The sequence below is a fragment of the Poecilia latipinna genome, unplaced genomic scaffold, assembly GCF_001443285.1.
Source record: "Poecilia latipinna isolate Pla-1442-1.1 unplaced genomic scaffold, P_latipinna-1.0 Scaffold254, whole genome shotgun sequence".
Taxonomy (NCBI): Eukaryota; Metazoa; Chordata; class Actinopteri; order Cyprinodontiformes; family Poeciliidae; genus Poecilia; species Poecilia latipinna.
The window spans coordinates 317464-331547 of record NW_015112870.1 but is presented as its reverse complement, the minus strand read 5'-3'; the positions used below and the strand labels follow the sequence as shown (position 1 = coordinate 331547).

The following is a 14084-nucleotide window of genomic DNA, read 5'->3' as shown; positions in this document are numbered from 1 at the left end:
AGAATCTATTTTGGGTGAATAAACAGATGATTTTTAAAGATTAATGCTCAGTGTAAGTGGTGTCAAATATGTGGGATTTTTCAGGAAACTTTTGTACTTTTCATACCATCACATGTATCATCCGATTTTAACAACTAATAAAAAGACACACTGGGAGAAAAAGTTAAGTGAGAATTTCTTATTCATATATGCAGCTTGTCGAAACAAGCACTGAAGTGCTTAAGCTCTGGCCACACCCTGTTTACATATTTGTTCCTGCTCAGACAGGAACAAAATGAAATGTTCTGTGCTGCACCCATATTTAGTCTTTTTTTTTCACTGCAGGTAATTTTCTTTCCATGAGGACAAAAAGGTACCTTAGTTCTGTTGATGATCCGTCTGGTGTTTTGTTTCACACATCTTTGTTTCATTCAATTGAAATGACAGTATTTAAATAGCAAAGTCTTTGCATATTTACTTTCTCCTTCAGGCACTAAAAGAACATAAATATTTACAAAAATCAACCAAAATTTTCTTTTAGTGTTTCTGATCTATACAATGTCACAAAACTGAAAAACATAAAAAGCTCAATCTGTGATAGTTAAAAATTGGCATTATGATCAATGTATAGCAAAAGAAAAAAAAAACAGCTGCAAGAAGCATAAATACATAGTAATGAATTTTAAATATAAGCAGGAATTAAATGTCCTCGGTGACCAGGCAGTAGAAGTCTGAACGTGCTTCATAGCTGCGAGATCCCAGATCAGAGACATCGATGTCGGAGGCTTTTGCTTGAGCTTCCTCAACTGGAGCAGCAGGAAGGACAGGAGCTTTACAGGCCAGAGCCCTGTGCATCGGGAGACGAAGACCTGCAACAAATCACAGTTTACAACGTGAAAACACATCCACACGCCTCTTGCTTTCAAATAAAACCGGGTCCTGTTAACAAGTAGCGAATGTTGAGCTTAAAGCAAACCCGCTCACAGTCGACTTAACTTTTTAAACTACGCTTAATACTTAGCTACTTCTAGTATTTGTCATATTTCTTCATACATTTCTTTAAATAATGTTCTTTTGCCACTATGAGTTTGTATAGTTCAGTGTGTTTCAGCTGCATTTAAGCATATCAGCTAAATACACTCAAAATATTCGCTGTGCATTCCTATTGGAGATAGATTTTTTTTTTTTTCTTTTGATGTGCATTTTTCTATTTCAAGTCATGTTTCTCTAAGTTTTCTGTCAGGACAATTTTATATTTCTCTTTCACAAGCTTCCAACAGTGTTTGGCCTTCATCATTGTATTGTTTCCACTGATGGCTCTCTTGTTGGGACCATGTTTGCTGTCAATAATGCGCAACAATTTCTTAAAGTTGCAGAACTACCTGAAACAGCAGAGTTTATAGAGTTTGCAAAAAATAATAATTGTGAAAGTATTTGTTTTTGAAATTAAATAAATAGGTGATTCCATATTATTTCCTCTATATGGTCTGAAAAAATGTAGGCATGTCTTACAGAACAAGGAATGGTGCTATGTAATCTTTATTTTTAGCTACAAAGTTGAGAGGCCGTATGCTGTAGCTCTTCATTAAAGCTGCACCTGTAACACTTTAACATTAAAGTTATAATTACAGTACTTTGCTAGCACCAGGATGATCTGCATAAAGTATATGTCAACTCATTGATCTTTTTATCATCAAGTTAGATAATTTCCCTTGCTTGGGTTTGCTTAATCAAACTAAACTAGCAAATCCTATAACATAGTTGAAATCAGTTTGAGATTTGTGCACAAGCTGAAATTGTCCATTAGTCTCTTGTTAATCTTTGAGAATAAAATGCCAAAAATCTGGCAAAGTTTAAACAGACTAAGATCAGCACCAGAGTTCATATGAAGGCTTCAGGATTTTCCCTTTTCTGGCACCAATATTTACTGATGCAAAGTGCAGATGTGCATCCTGCATTCAAAAGATTTTGGGGTTTAATTTTATAGGAATATTTAACATATAACCATCAAAATAACCTAAAACTTTTGTTGCACAGAAACTTATGGCTGCTTCAAAAATCTAACACAAAATCCAGCATGGGAAGTTTGTTTTATATTTCTGACTTGCTTACTCAGATGGAAAAGTGTGTGAATAAATCAAATACAAAAGCGCCACTCATACAATGAGTACTGGTTTTACCCAAATCTCCAGCAGGGTCGGTGTCAGAGCGACAGTCCAGGTAGTCGGGGTCAAGGGTCAGCATGGGGTCCTTATCGTCCTGCAGCACGGTCTGGGGGTCGCCTGCAGAATCCTTGTGGAAAATGACTCTGCGAGGCATTGCTAATGCTAGCTCCTTCCAGAATGCTGATGACGGAGTCTGACAAAGAAATATCCCCAAATAAATACAACACATTATAAGAAGAATAGAATAGAAATAGAAACAGTCCTCCATTGCACCACCATGGGGAAATGTCTGAGTTTGTAACCTCAAAGTTAGTAAGCTTTCTGCAATAAAAAAAAAAAAAGATTATAAAGAAAAGATGTTTTTTTTTAGTCTGGTGTTGGGGGTTGACGTCTGAGGAGGACGGTGGAATGGTTTATATCAAAACATATTCATATTACAGGCCTAAAGAAAATCTGTAGCAAAACATGAAATGTGTAGTTCACAGGTACTCTACCTCATCTTGCAAAGAAAAATTAGTGAAATTTTACATTTCTGGATGTGCATCCCCCAAAAGACTTGCAGCTGTAACTGCAGAGAGGACTTCTTCTAAGAAACATTTAAAAAATATATACATTTTCTTTTACTTTACAAATCATCTGTCCATCCCATAAATCCCCCCGCTCCAAAAAAAAAAAAAAAAAAAAATCCTTTTAAAATACTGATTTCTGCTGTCTTTGTGTTGCTGCTTTTAAATAAATAAAGCTGCCGATTTGGGGCTCAACAACCCAGAAAACAAAGTTAGAACAAACTGACTCCTTTAATGTCCTTCAGCATGTGTTTCCACTTTGAAATGATGTTTACTTTAACATCTAGGCTCTAATTAAACTGAAAGATTTAGCCCCCAAAATAAGCCACACAAAGGGAAGCATTTGGAACTGGTTTGATCATTTCTCCAACAGTCTGCGTCGTTTCGCCCGAGGTCCTGTCACTGCTTTTTAAGTGGGTGTGACATACTTAAAGAAACCAATCACAATCAGGCAACATTTAAACCTAATGTTCAACAGTTAAATCAGACAAAACCTCACCCCACTTTTATGCAGTCTGGCTACACAGCAACGCATTTAAAGAACCTCAATGCAAGGCAAAGACTTAAAACTGTGAGTGTTACCAGAGCCAAACTAATCACTCCCTTGTAGCTTGTTTTGTTGTAATAATGCTTACGTTTCTGAATAATTTTTGACTTAATAATAAGGTAGTCTTCATGAGTTGTTGTGTTCAGAAACAGCTATATCTTTATGGACATTGCAGCTCTTATGGGGGTTTAAAATCCCAAACGTAGAAGCCTTCTCTTAAACCTTACCACAGAGTTGTGCCTCCAGGTGAGTAAGGTGAGGCGGTGCTGGTTCTCACTGAGCTGCTGCTTTATCTCAGGACTCATGCGTTTGAACTGACCGTCCAACGTGATCAGGATCGGCTCCTGACATAACTCCAGCAAGTGCAGGAGGCCCTGTCTGAAAAAAACACACAGACTCAACCCATCAGGCTCGAAGCACACACTCAACACTGACCTCTAGTGGTACATTTACATAATCACTAAACACTTTCACTAACTTTTATTGCTCCCTTTATGACAAAATAGATTTGTGTTGTTTGAGACTGACCTGAAATTATTTGTGCACCAGTCCTGCTCCAGATAAGCGTTAGAGAGAAGCACTATGAGGCGGCGCGAGCGGCTTATGTTCATTAGGAGCTCTGCTGAAGGCTCTGTTTAATAAAGAAGGCCGATTTATAATTATTACACTACATTTATGTGTGTATGAAGAGCAGTAGGTTTACACAAAACAAGCAGTAGTGACATATTGATCGTATTTGCCGTAATTAATCTTTTGTTACCAGTGTTGGGCAGGATATCGTTCTCGTTGAGGTGCACCTTGTACCCATTTTTATTCTCCAGATGAGGTTTGAGGATAAAGTTGATGAACTTCCTGTCATAATCATTGTTGACATAAGAGATGTAGGCGTCGTATAATTTTCCATCTGCGGATGCAAACGCACAGACGAAAAGCAGAAGTTAAGACCGATACTTCCACACGAGAACAACCTGGCATCGCTTCGATGTCTCACCATTGAGTTCATAATCGCCGTAGGAGTTCTTGTACCAGAGCTTGAAATTGAGGTGGCACCTGGAGTAAAGCACAGCTGCTGTCCCTAGCAGAAGGAGGAGGACGATGGCTGCAATCACTGCAGCTGTGTGGCTGGGACCGTCTGAGAACACATACACAGATAACAATGAGACGAGAAAACTGGGCCTTTTACAATGCTATATTATCAGATTATATATTTACTAAGACTAGTAAATGACAAATATCATCAGCTGATGGACAAATTACACCAAATAAACAAAAAGAATTTGAGATAAATCTCATGTAGAGTGATTTGTTTATTTTTGTTTCAGCTTACAGCTAATAGCAATTATATTTAAGTTTCTGAGAACATTTGCATATTAAAGAATAATTAATTTTATGCAGAAGTTTCTACACTACACACTATATGAACCCTATCACGTAGAGGGCTAACATGATCTGTGTTTTTTTATTTTTGGCGGTCTGAGCAGAAGTCAGATCCTGCTGCAAAATGAAATCAGCATCTCCTTAATGCTTCTCAGCAGATGGAAACATAAAACGCTGTAAAACTTCCTGGTGGACATCTGGGCTGAGTTTGCACTTGATAAAACTCATTTCACCAGTTAATGACATGGCTCCTCCAATCATCGTTAACAGAAATTACACGCTGGACCTCAGGCAGGTTGGATTCTGCTTATCTTCACCATTCCTCCCGACTCTGAGACCTTCATTTTCAAATGAATGCAAAATTTATTATGACCTGAAAATAGGAGCTTGGAATCCCTTAGCAACAGTCCACCCCATTTTCTCGTTAGACCAGGAATGGCTTAACGAGGAATGTGTCAGTTGTAGTTCACGTTGTGAACACGCCTGATGGCTGTGCCTCCTGAAGTGTTGACTCCCACTGCAGTCAATACCTCGAGAATCTGCCCAAAAACTCCTTTATGGACTTTGTTTCGTAATAATCTTAACTCCATCTAGGGTGCGGCCCTTTTTCTGCCATACCTTTTCTTTCCTTTCAGCTTTCTACTAGTATGTTTGTATACAGCAAAACCTGCTTATTTAGCTGTATTCTTTAGTGGCTTACCCCTCCTGTGAGAGGGAAAACCTCCACAAGAGGCGAGTTTCTGCAGGACAAGACTGTGTGGGCTGCACATACGTAATACTAAAGTGGCAGTGTTATGTATTTTTCAGGCACATTGTGCGATAAAAAGTTGTTATAAAAATACTATCAATGGCGTAAAACAAATTTAACACCTTGAAATTGGGCTGCTGTCTCCTTAAAACCTCCTGCTCTGTTTGAAACTCCGCCTTCAGTCATCACAACTGCACTCCCCTGTAAACTGTTTCCAGCATTTCACTGAAGTAGTTCCTGTAATGAGCTCAGCTGATGCACTGTTCCACCAGGTGTTTGCTACTTGCTGCTGGCTAGTTTGAAGGAGCTGAGAGGCGGAGTGGCAGGGGAGGGCTGCTGTGCGAGGAGGAGGAGCTACGCCCCGCAGGCTGCGCTCGATCCACCCAGGAATTTGCACAGCTCAATGGTTGTGATGGGAGATTTAAGGATTTCTCAAGCATGAATGAAAGAATCAATGCAACATTCCAGGTAAGTTTTTAATGAGGGAAGACATTATAACGTAATCTAAAGTTGAAAAGTGTCAATTTGACATAATACTGCCCCTTTAAGTAACTGACTGATGTTTTTCTACTGAAACATCTTCCTGTAGTAATTTATAAAAAATTAAGAAATATAATTTATCCAGGAAAAAAAAAATCTAATGAGGAAAGACATATATGCAAAAAAAATCCAGGTTTAATTCTCTAAAAATCTTTCAGAGCGGAAAAGCCCAAAATGTTTCGCAACTTGTCTTACTTGAATTTTGCACGCTGAAGTCAGCAGAAATGTTTCTCACGGTGCAGCTGTACAGTCCAAACTCCTCTGCCTCTCTAAGGGTGAACTCCAGGAGATTACTGACAACCAGCCGGCCTGCATCGGGGGACCTGATAAATAAGAGAGAAAAAATACTCTTACCTTCCTCTGCAAACATCGACTCTGGTACAAAGTGAACTGAAGTAAACCAAACAGCTTTAAAAAAGAAGCTTCAAAAGACCAGGATGTTGTGTTGTGCAGGTAGAGAGTGTGGTTGGTGAGTGGCTGGCCATCTTTGCTCCACTGCAGTGTGGTTTCACACTGATCCTCTGATGGGTCCCAGTAGAGCAGAGCAGTGCAGTTCAGTTTCACAACAGAGCCCACACTCCTCCAGAGTTTGGTTGGGTCGCCGTTTGGTTTAAACTCTGGAGCTTTAACACACTGAGACTCTGCAAATACACGCCACAGGTATCAGTGTTCAGTGTGAGAGCTGCCCACAGTAAAGGCTAGATGTAAAGGCAGCTACTGGACGGTAAACACACACCATTAAAGCTATCGGGTTTGAGATAAATATAAACTACATGCTCACCCTTTACTACGAGGCGCACAGTGAATGATGGAGTACTGTTTCCTTGCTGAGTGCAAGTGTAGTTTCCTTGGTCCTCTAAGCGGATGCTGGAGAACTTCAGGAAGGCGTTTCCTTCCTGATTCTGGAGCGGCTGACAGTCCTTCTGCCAGGTCCACAGGGATCGGGGGAGACTCTGAGGCTGAAGTGTCTGCAGAGGACACTGCAGTTCATATGAAGGCCCTAAATAAACCACCTGCTCCTTAAACCTGCTCTCCTCCACACAGGTCTGACCTACAAAAAGAAACAGAGTTACACACTTCTAGTAAAGATCAAGTCTCTAGTTTATAAACACTTTATTATTTTGACCATGACTGCTGAACAATTAAAAAGTTATTTTTTAACTTTTAGATCAAAATAAACAATCTTCTAATCAGTTGATTGAACTATAAAAAATACATGATGAATTAATGCTCTTTAAAGTTAGTGGTTAAGTGTCTCTGTTTGTTTCCAGTAGACCTTTCAGTCACTGATATCCATTTTCCCAACTCTCCCTCTGAAAAAATTAAAACAAAAGCTGTTTTGAGAGATGAGCAACTCTCATTTTGGCCTTCATGTGACAGCCTATGCTTAACACCTGCACCAGCAGGTGGAGGAGCAGCTCTCACACCTAAGAATACTATACCTCATGTCTAGGATGGTAGTGGCATTATCATGCTGAGGGTCTGTTTTGTTTCAGCAGAACTGGTGCATTCAGTTCTTCAACTTTGTCTCAAACTAGCTGCTAAATCTCCTGTTGCAACTCTCTGTTTTCCCATAGGGGCTGTCATCCCAAACAAGGGGATGGCCTTCCCAAAGTCTGAACGCCTCTGAAAATATGTGAACTGTGATTAATTTGAGCTTGTTGTGTGTATTTTATTGACTTTGTGTGAATTTGAGTAAATTACCCTTAAAACTCAAACTATAGTGTACTCAAATCCTGTTTTCTGAATACTTTAAAAGCATACAATTAATATGGAATTCAGGGCTATGATTAATCTGAAATGTCTGGTCACATATGGGCTTATTGTGACTTTAAAATAAATAAATAACCTTCCCTGATTAAAATCCCCTGACTGGTTCTTTTACTATGTCCAAATGTCACTAGATCATCCGGGTTCAAAGTCCAGATTTAACGCTGTTGCCAGGCAACGACATGTGACTCCATGACAAATATGACCACATATTTGACCACATGTACACTGACCCTGTACTACAAGCATCACGTAAATCTAAATACATAGGTTATTATTAATAATCAATTTAAGAAAGCTAATTAAAGGTTTAATGATTAATAAAGTAAACACTTTTGTCCATCCTTACCGATGACGATGGCCTTGTTCGATATTCCGCAGACTATTAATAAAGCAGCTAAAAGCAGAGCCATGAGCCAAACTTTCCCCCTCCTCCTCCCTCAAACCGGAAAATAGGCCTCTTCCGTCGCTTTCTTTGCAAACGTCGTTCCCAATAATCTTAAAAATCTCACTTTATTCCCGTTTAGTTTGTCAGAAGTATGCAAGTGGCTACGCAGACGTCAGCTTGCTGTTTCAACAACTGCACCTGGAAGAACCTGAAGCGCCACTCGTGATTGGCTAACTCCGTACCACGTGATGCGCACACCGCTTACCTGTGGTCACAATGCAAATAACCTGCAGTGGCAGAACAGCAGAAACTCACAGAACTGCCCCGTCTGCTTCCAGCGGGGAAAACTGTGATAACAAAGCACTCAGATAGACATTTAACGGCGCGCAGGTGCATTTCCGGTTTCACCTCAGCCTACCTGCTGGTTGGACTGTCCGCAAAATTATTACCTCTGTCAGCAACGTTAATTACGTTTTTATTTGATCCTTTCAGAAAGTTGAAAATGATTCACCTGATTTCTTTTGGGGCATCTGGTAATTTAGGACAGGATAAGAAAAAAAGCATTTCACCAAGTGGTCTTGAAAATTATTTACCAAAGCTGGGATGCCAAAACGTTGTCATCTTTTCTTAGTTAATGTGAACCTTTTATTTGCAGATATTTATATACAGCTCAAGATCTACATTACCTGGAGAGCATCACCAAAGTCAGGGGACATAACTAAAAATGCATCACACATTAGGGGGTGAGTTAAGTCTCCATGGACAAGAGGCAGGCAGCCTGTCTAAGATGTACAACATGGCAACACATAGAAAAGAAATTACCACACATCAACATTCAGACCTAAGGGAAATCTGGAGGGACCTTTAAAGTGACCAATAAGCCTAATTGTCATGTTATTATCTGAGAAAGCCTGATGAGATATTATAAATCTGTTGTGATTTAACAAAAAAAGTACACAATGTTTATTAAATCACAATATGTGCAAATATTGAACTCATATTCACAGTTGTGATTCTGTGTGGATTAAAAAAAATCTAAACAACAGATTAAATCATGTTCACTCAATTCTTGGTTAACACAAAAACAGTTTAGCTTATGAAAAGAAGAGGTCTGAACAAATAAGACATACATCCCCAACTTGAGTGTTTTTATACTTCTGTATATAGGTATGAGTCCCAATATCTGAAAACGGGAAGTAAGGAGCACTTAATGTGTGAATGCAAACAATACCTGAGGTGCGACTCTTTTTGCAGTATGTCTTACCTGGGAGTTCAAATTTCAAAACACTTCCAGAAACAATTGTTTTAAATGGACAGAAAAGCCATTAAAGAGGAAGAAATTGTAGATATTTTTACATGCAACCCTGCTTGGTTGTGATTTTTAAAACCGTCATATTTTTGAAATTCCCCTTTCATTTTTTTTTCATTTTTTAATCCTTTGAGATCTTTCTCCACATGCAGTGAAGCTGCTGGAACAAGCCAGGCTGCGATGGATTTACACCAGACAAGAACATGCTGCAAGGAAAGTTCATTAAATTAGGAATTAAATATTTTATCCCCGACAAGCATGCGGCACGTTTTTATTTTTAAAGCATGACATTCAACCTAGAAACCAGTGCCTATGTAGGATTTCTCTTTCGGAGGTTCGCAGCCAAGAGGAGCTTGCTCTGTGATGTAATTTCGCCTTGGCATCAGAAAAACTGGCAGTTAAAACATTTCTGAGGCAGATAAAATAAAACATCCAAATGTGGAATCAATGTTGAACAGCCTAAACATTTTCTGTCAAATTCAACATTTTTGTTTTGATTGTTAACAAATGCAGCGGATTTGAATCATGTGTGACATAAATATAATTTTCTTTCCACCCTGACAAACCTTGGCATATGAGCCATTTTTTGTGTTCTGTTGTTTTTGGATTTTGTTCTCTTACATCAGTGTTGTTCTTCCCTCCTCATTTGCTGTTTCCTTGAGTATTAGTTAAGTTTAATAAAGTGATTGTTTATCTGTCCCCAGCCTACAAGTTCTGCTTCATTCCACAGCTATCCTCAATTACCTGATTTCTCACCTGGATCCAGTGACTTTCTCCACACCTTCATTTGTTTACATAACTCACTGGTTTCATTGTTCATGACAGGATCCTCCTGTTTTCATTTGTTTCCTATCATGCATGTTCCTGTTCTCCTCCTGCAGCATCTGTTTTTGATCATACCAAACTCCCGTCTGCATTTTGGTCTGGCTTTAAGCTTAAACATAACAAAAACGTACATTTTTTATCACTGAATATCTTCGTTAAAGTAAATGTTTACAGGCAAAGTAGATTTAAACATCATGCCTCGTGTAACATACCTTAGTTATTCAGTTATTTATCAAGCCAATCATCAGATTATGACCATGCTATTTAGAAATATTATTTAAGAAGCTTTATTATTGCTCAAAGCAAAAATACAGACATAAACAATGTCTCATATACATTCAAATCTCTTATTTTATTCAATTATATAAAATATAATAATGGAAAACATTATTCTTTACATAAACAAACTATCTGAAAAAAAGCAACAAGCATTTTTTTGTTTCGTTTTACAGCTTAAGGCATCATGATAACACAATCAGCAGTCTATGTGCAGCTTAGTATTTTCAGTAGAACACTCATATACTGTATGGCTCAAAATCACAGATCCAACACTAAGCGCTCAGCCAAAACTCAGTAAATAATACCAACAATGTTATAAAAGGCAAGGTCAGTGACATCAGTTACAGTGTACACACACTTCTGTTCAGGGCTCCATTCAACATGGGTATAATTGTTAGTATTTTGGTACTTTTAGTGCTTTAAAGAAACCATGCTTTGTATTTCATAAAATAAAACATGAAATGATTACACAACATACAACTGCAAAGATGAGACACATTAAAATACTCAGCCCATATGTATATATTAACCCGGTGTCGATAGGAGAAAATCCTTGGTTTTAACTGTCCCTGAAATTGCATGTAATCATCACTCAAAACAGATATATCAAATAATCAAAACTCCAAAATTAGTATGAGAACCATGCAAATATCATGTATAAATTTCTGACCTTGTCTATATGGGTCCAACAGTAAGAAAGCTGTCTTTCTGTAAAGCTTTTCAGGACATGGACAAAAACGATGTGTGCAATCCAGGCAGCACTTACTGTGTCAATTCAAATATCACCATTGATCTCTTCAGGATAATTATAAAATGTTTCAAATTGTTCCAGTTTTACACGTAGATGCACAAGGCCACACTTGGGTTGTGTTTTCACAGTTAAATACGTCCCGTCAAGGCGTGCAAACATTGTCAGGCTTGAAATACCTGCAGGAAATGACGTTTGAAGTCATTAGATTTCAATTGTACACTCTGATCCAGAATAATATGCTTCATATTTTAATCTGCTTAAACATCTTCATTACAGACAATAATGAAAAATGTAATGCAACCGAAAAAAAGTGTCACTACTAAAAGAGATGCTCTTCCTCTGCTGCCGAATGACAATATGAGCGATAAAAGATATTTAATAGGTAAATTTTGAAGGGCAAGTTAATAAACTGTAAGGAATATCAAACATTGTGTTCTCGAATTTAAATTTTCACAGAATATTTTAATCTCACTGTTTAAATTGGATTTGCACCTGATGTACACTACGAGAGAGCATAAATCAGAAAATAACTCTGGAGGAGCTTCAGACATGTGGTACTCAGGTGGGAGGATCTGCTGACTGGCTGACCTTTAGTCGTTTACTAAAAAATTAAAAGAAATACATCTACAGTCTGCCTCTAGAGACGTGAACAATTCGCTCTGCTCTGCACCAAACTTTTCAGATTTCTATTTGTAAAATCATTTTAGACGCAGGTATTAATCTGTTTGCCATGTGTTTAGGTGTGTTTTGTTTTTATTAATATTACCCTGAAGCAATGAAACTGAGTTTGGCTGGCCTGGCTTAGTGTACTCTTATCAAACATGGAGAACCAACAAGAATCCAGAGGAACCTGCTAGTTTATATGGACTATTTATTCTTATTCTTATTAAACATGGGGAACCAACATGCAGTTTTTTACATTGACCTTTTTGTCTTTCTCTTGGTTTTGTTGTTTTGTTTGCATTTCCTTCCAATTCATGTAAAGCACTTGTTGCCATTGCTGAAAATGTGCTATATAAATAAAATTACCTTACCTTACTTCAGAAAACATGATAATGTTTTGAGGTCGACAAAATTTTTCATAACTGTTGTGGAATAATAACTTTCAAACACTTAGCAGTAATTCTGTTTGGTAAAGTACAGACAGAAGTCTGAGTCTGAGAAATGCCACTATATTTTTATGTTGCTTGGTTTTAGTGAGGTCTGAAGCATGAATTATCGTACATGTATGTAGTTAGTTATTATCCTGAGATTAAGTCTTCTGAAGTGAACCTAGACAGAAACAGAGACTCACTTTAGTTCCTCTTGAAGTCTTCTGAATTTGTCAGTGAGTCCGTCATTTTTCACATGCATCGGCACAGGCGGGATGAACCAGGATGCAATGAACTTACATATGACAAGAACATGCTGCAAGGAGAGTAGATAAAGTTAGGAATGCAATATCTTTCTCCATCTGTACCATGCAGAATGTGCTTTGTTCCCCAGCTTGTCATTCAGGTTGATAAAATAAAACAATGTCTGGTTTTAGTATTGGTTTCAAAGAAAAGTTTTAAGCTCAGTCAGGATGTAAATGAAAGGTTTTTGCTGTTGACAAGACTTACCTCAAAGAGGATAACAAAAGCAAAGCGCACAGCTAAAATCAGCCAAAACTGATGGGTAATATTAAAGTCAGTGTCTCTGTAGTCTTTGTAGCTGTGAAAAGAAGCACAATGGAAAATATGTGAGCTGACAGAATCATTTTTATTTATTTAAAAAGAAACTTTTAAAAACAATTTGAAAGAAAAACAAACCTGCATGAAGTAGCATAGATTCCATCTGTAATCATTTGGCTTTGGTCAAACTTTACTCTGCTATCAGCCATTGATGCAACGGAGAGGGTGTTGTTGATGTAACCAGACATGCAGCTGAGGCACAAGAACCAAGATGAAGCAAATGTTTTATGGCGACATACAACCATTTTAAAGAAGAGGAAAAAAATCTCACTCTGACACCCCTGCTGTGCCGTTGACGCATGGCCCATAGACGTAACGATACACAAGTCGAGGGATGAAATCAGATGAAACCCCAATTACCAGCCCGTTTACAATGACAGCTAAAACACCGACAGCCTCCAGTATGTCTATCCAGACGCCTGAGGAAAAAGGAAAGAACCGTCAACATGCATGACCCCAAAATAAACTAATATCATCCACAAGTCATCGTTACCAATAGTATTGGTCTTCTTGGGGACCATTCTGCGCTCCAGTGTGACCATCTTAATGGCGTCCAAGCGGATCTCAATCACGTTATTGAGGAAAGCAAACAGAGGAGCAAGCGGAAATGCTGCCACAAATATGGTGGTAAAGCTGAACTGGATCACTAAAGTGAGAGTACAGAAAAACAAAGTTAACCGAGACAAGTTCAGCCTTCGTGTTTACTAATCACGCAGTTCATACCCATCTCTAAGAACTCATTGAAGAGGCTGAAAGAGTCCACATCGGTGAGTTCATAGTTCGTGTGCCAGTCCCTGAGTTTGCAGCTTTCACACAGCTCTTGTCCCTCTTTGAGCTGATAGTCGTCTTTCAGGTAGCAGGTGGCGCATTTCCTCTGCAGCTTATGTTGCCTTTTCTTCTTCCTCAAGAATTTCTTGAACAGGCTAATGCAAACAGACAGCTTCAATTAGCCTAAACCACATGTGTCAAACTCAAGGCCCGTGGGCCACATGTGGCCCGCCATGTCATTTTATGTGGCCCACCCCAGCATTTTATAGACCGATGATTGACTTAAAATAGGTTTTGAGCACGAATTGACTACAAACTACATCTCCCATAATGCATTCCGATTGCCAACATTACGGCTTC

General features: G+C 38.5%; 2 protein-coding genes across 3 annotated transcripts in view; both read right to left on the bottom strand.

The window, feature by feature from the left end:
* Positions 1-428: 428 nt before the first annotated feature.
* Positions 429-14084, bottom strand: part of sigirr (single immunoglobulin and toll-interleukin 1 receptor (TIR) domain) — a 24072-nt gene continuing 10416 nt past the window's right edge. Inside the window, exons 2-11 of the mRNA XM_015032955.1 lie at positions 8042-8190; positions 6704-6973; positions 6356-6563; positions 6118-6245; positions 4249-4389; positions 4018-4161; positions 3786-3888; positions 3485-3635; positions 2160-2337; positions 429-848 (exon numbers count right to left, since the gene is read on the bottom strand). Coding sequence (XP_014888441.1) covers positions 679-848; positions 2160-2337; positions 3485-3635; positions 3786-3888; positions 4018-4161; positions 4249-4389; positions 6118-6245; positions 6356-6563; positions 6704-6973; positions 8042-8105 — 1557 coding nt within the window. The 5' untranslated portion in view covers positions 8106-8190 and the 3' untranslated portion in view covers positions 429-678. The remainder of the gene's footprint in view (positions 849-2159; positions 2338-3484; positions 3636-3785; positions 3889-4017; positions 4162-4248; positions 4390-6117; positions 6246-6355; positions 6564-6703; positions 6974-8041; positions 8191-14084) is intronic.
* LOC106947743 (anoctamin-9) overlaps positions 10486-14084 on the bottom strand; it is a 20186-nt gene continuing 16587 nt past the window's right edge. For both annotated transcript variants that reach the window (XM_015032954.1, XM_015032952.1), the window contains exons 19-25: positions 13680-13879; positions 13450-13602; positions 13228-13375; positions 13035-13148; positions 12846-12936; positions 12539-12651; positions 10486-11420 (exon numbers count right to left, since the gene is read on the bottom strand). In XM_015032954.1, coding sequence (XP_014888440.1) covers positions 11387-11420; positions 12539-12651; positions 12846-12936; positions 13035-13148; positions 13228-13375; positions 13450-13602; positions 13680-13879 — 853 coding nt within the window. In that variant the 3' untranslated portion in view covers positions 10486-11386. The remainder of the gene's footprint in view (positions 11421-12538; positions 12652-12845; positions 12937-13034; positions 13149-13227; positions 13376-13449; positions 13603-13679; positions 13880-14084) is intronic.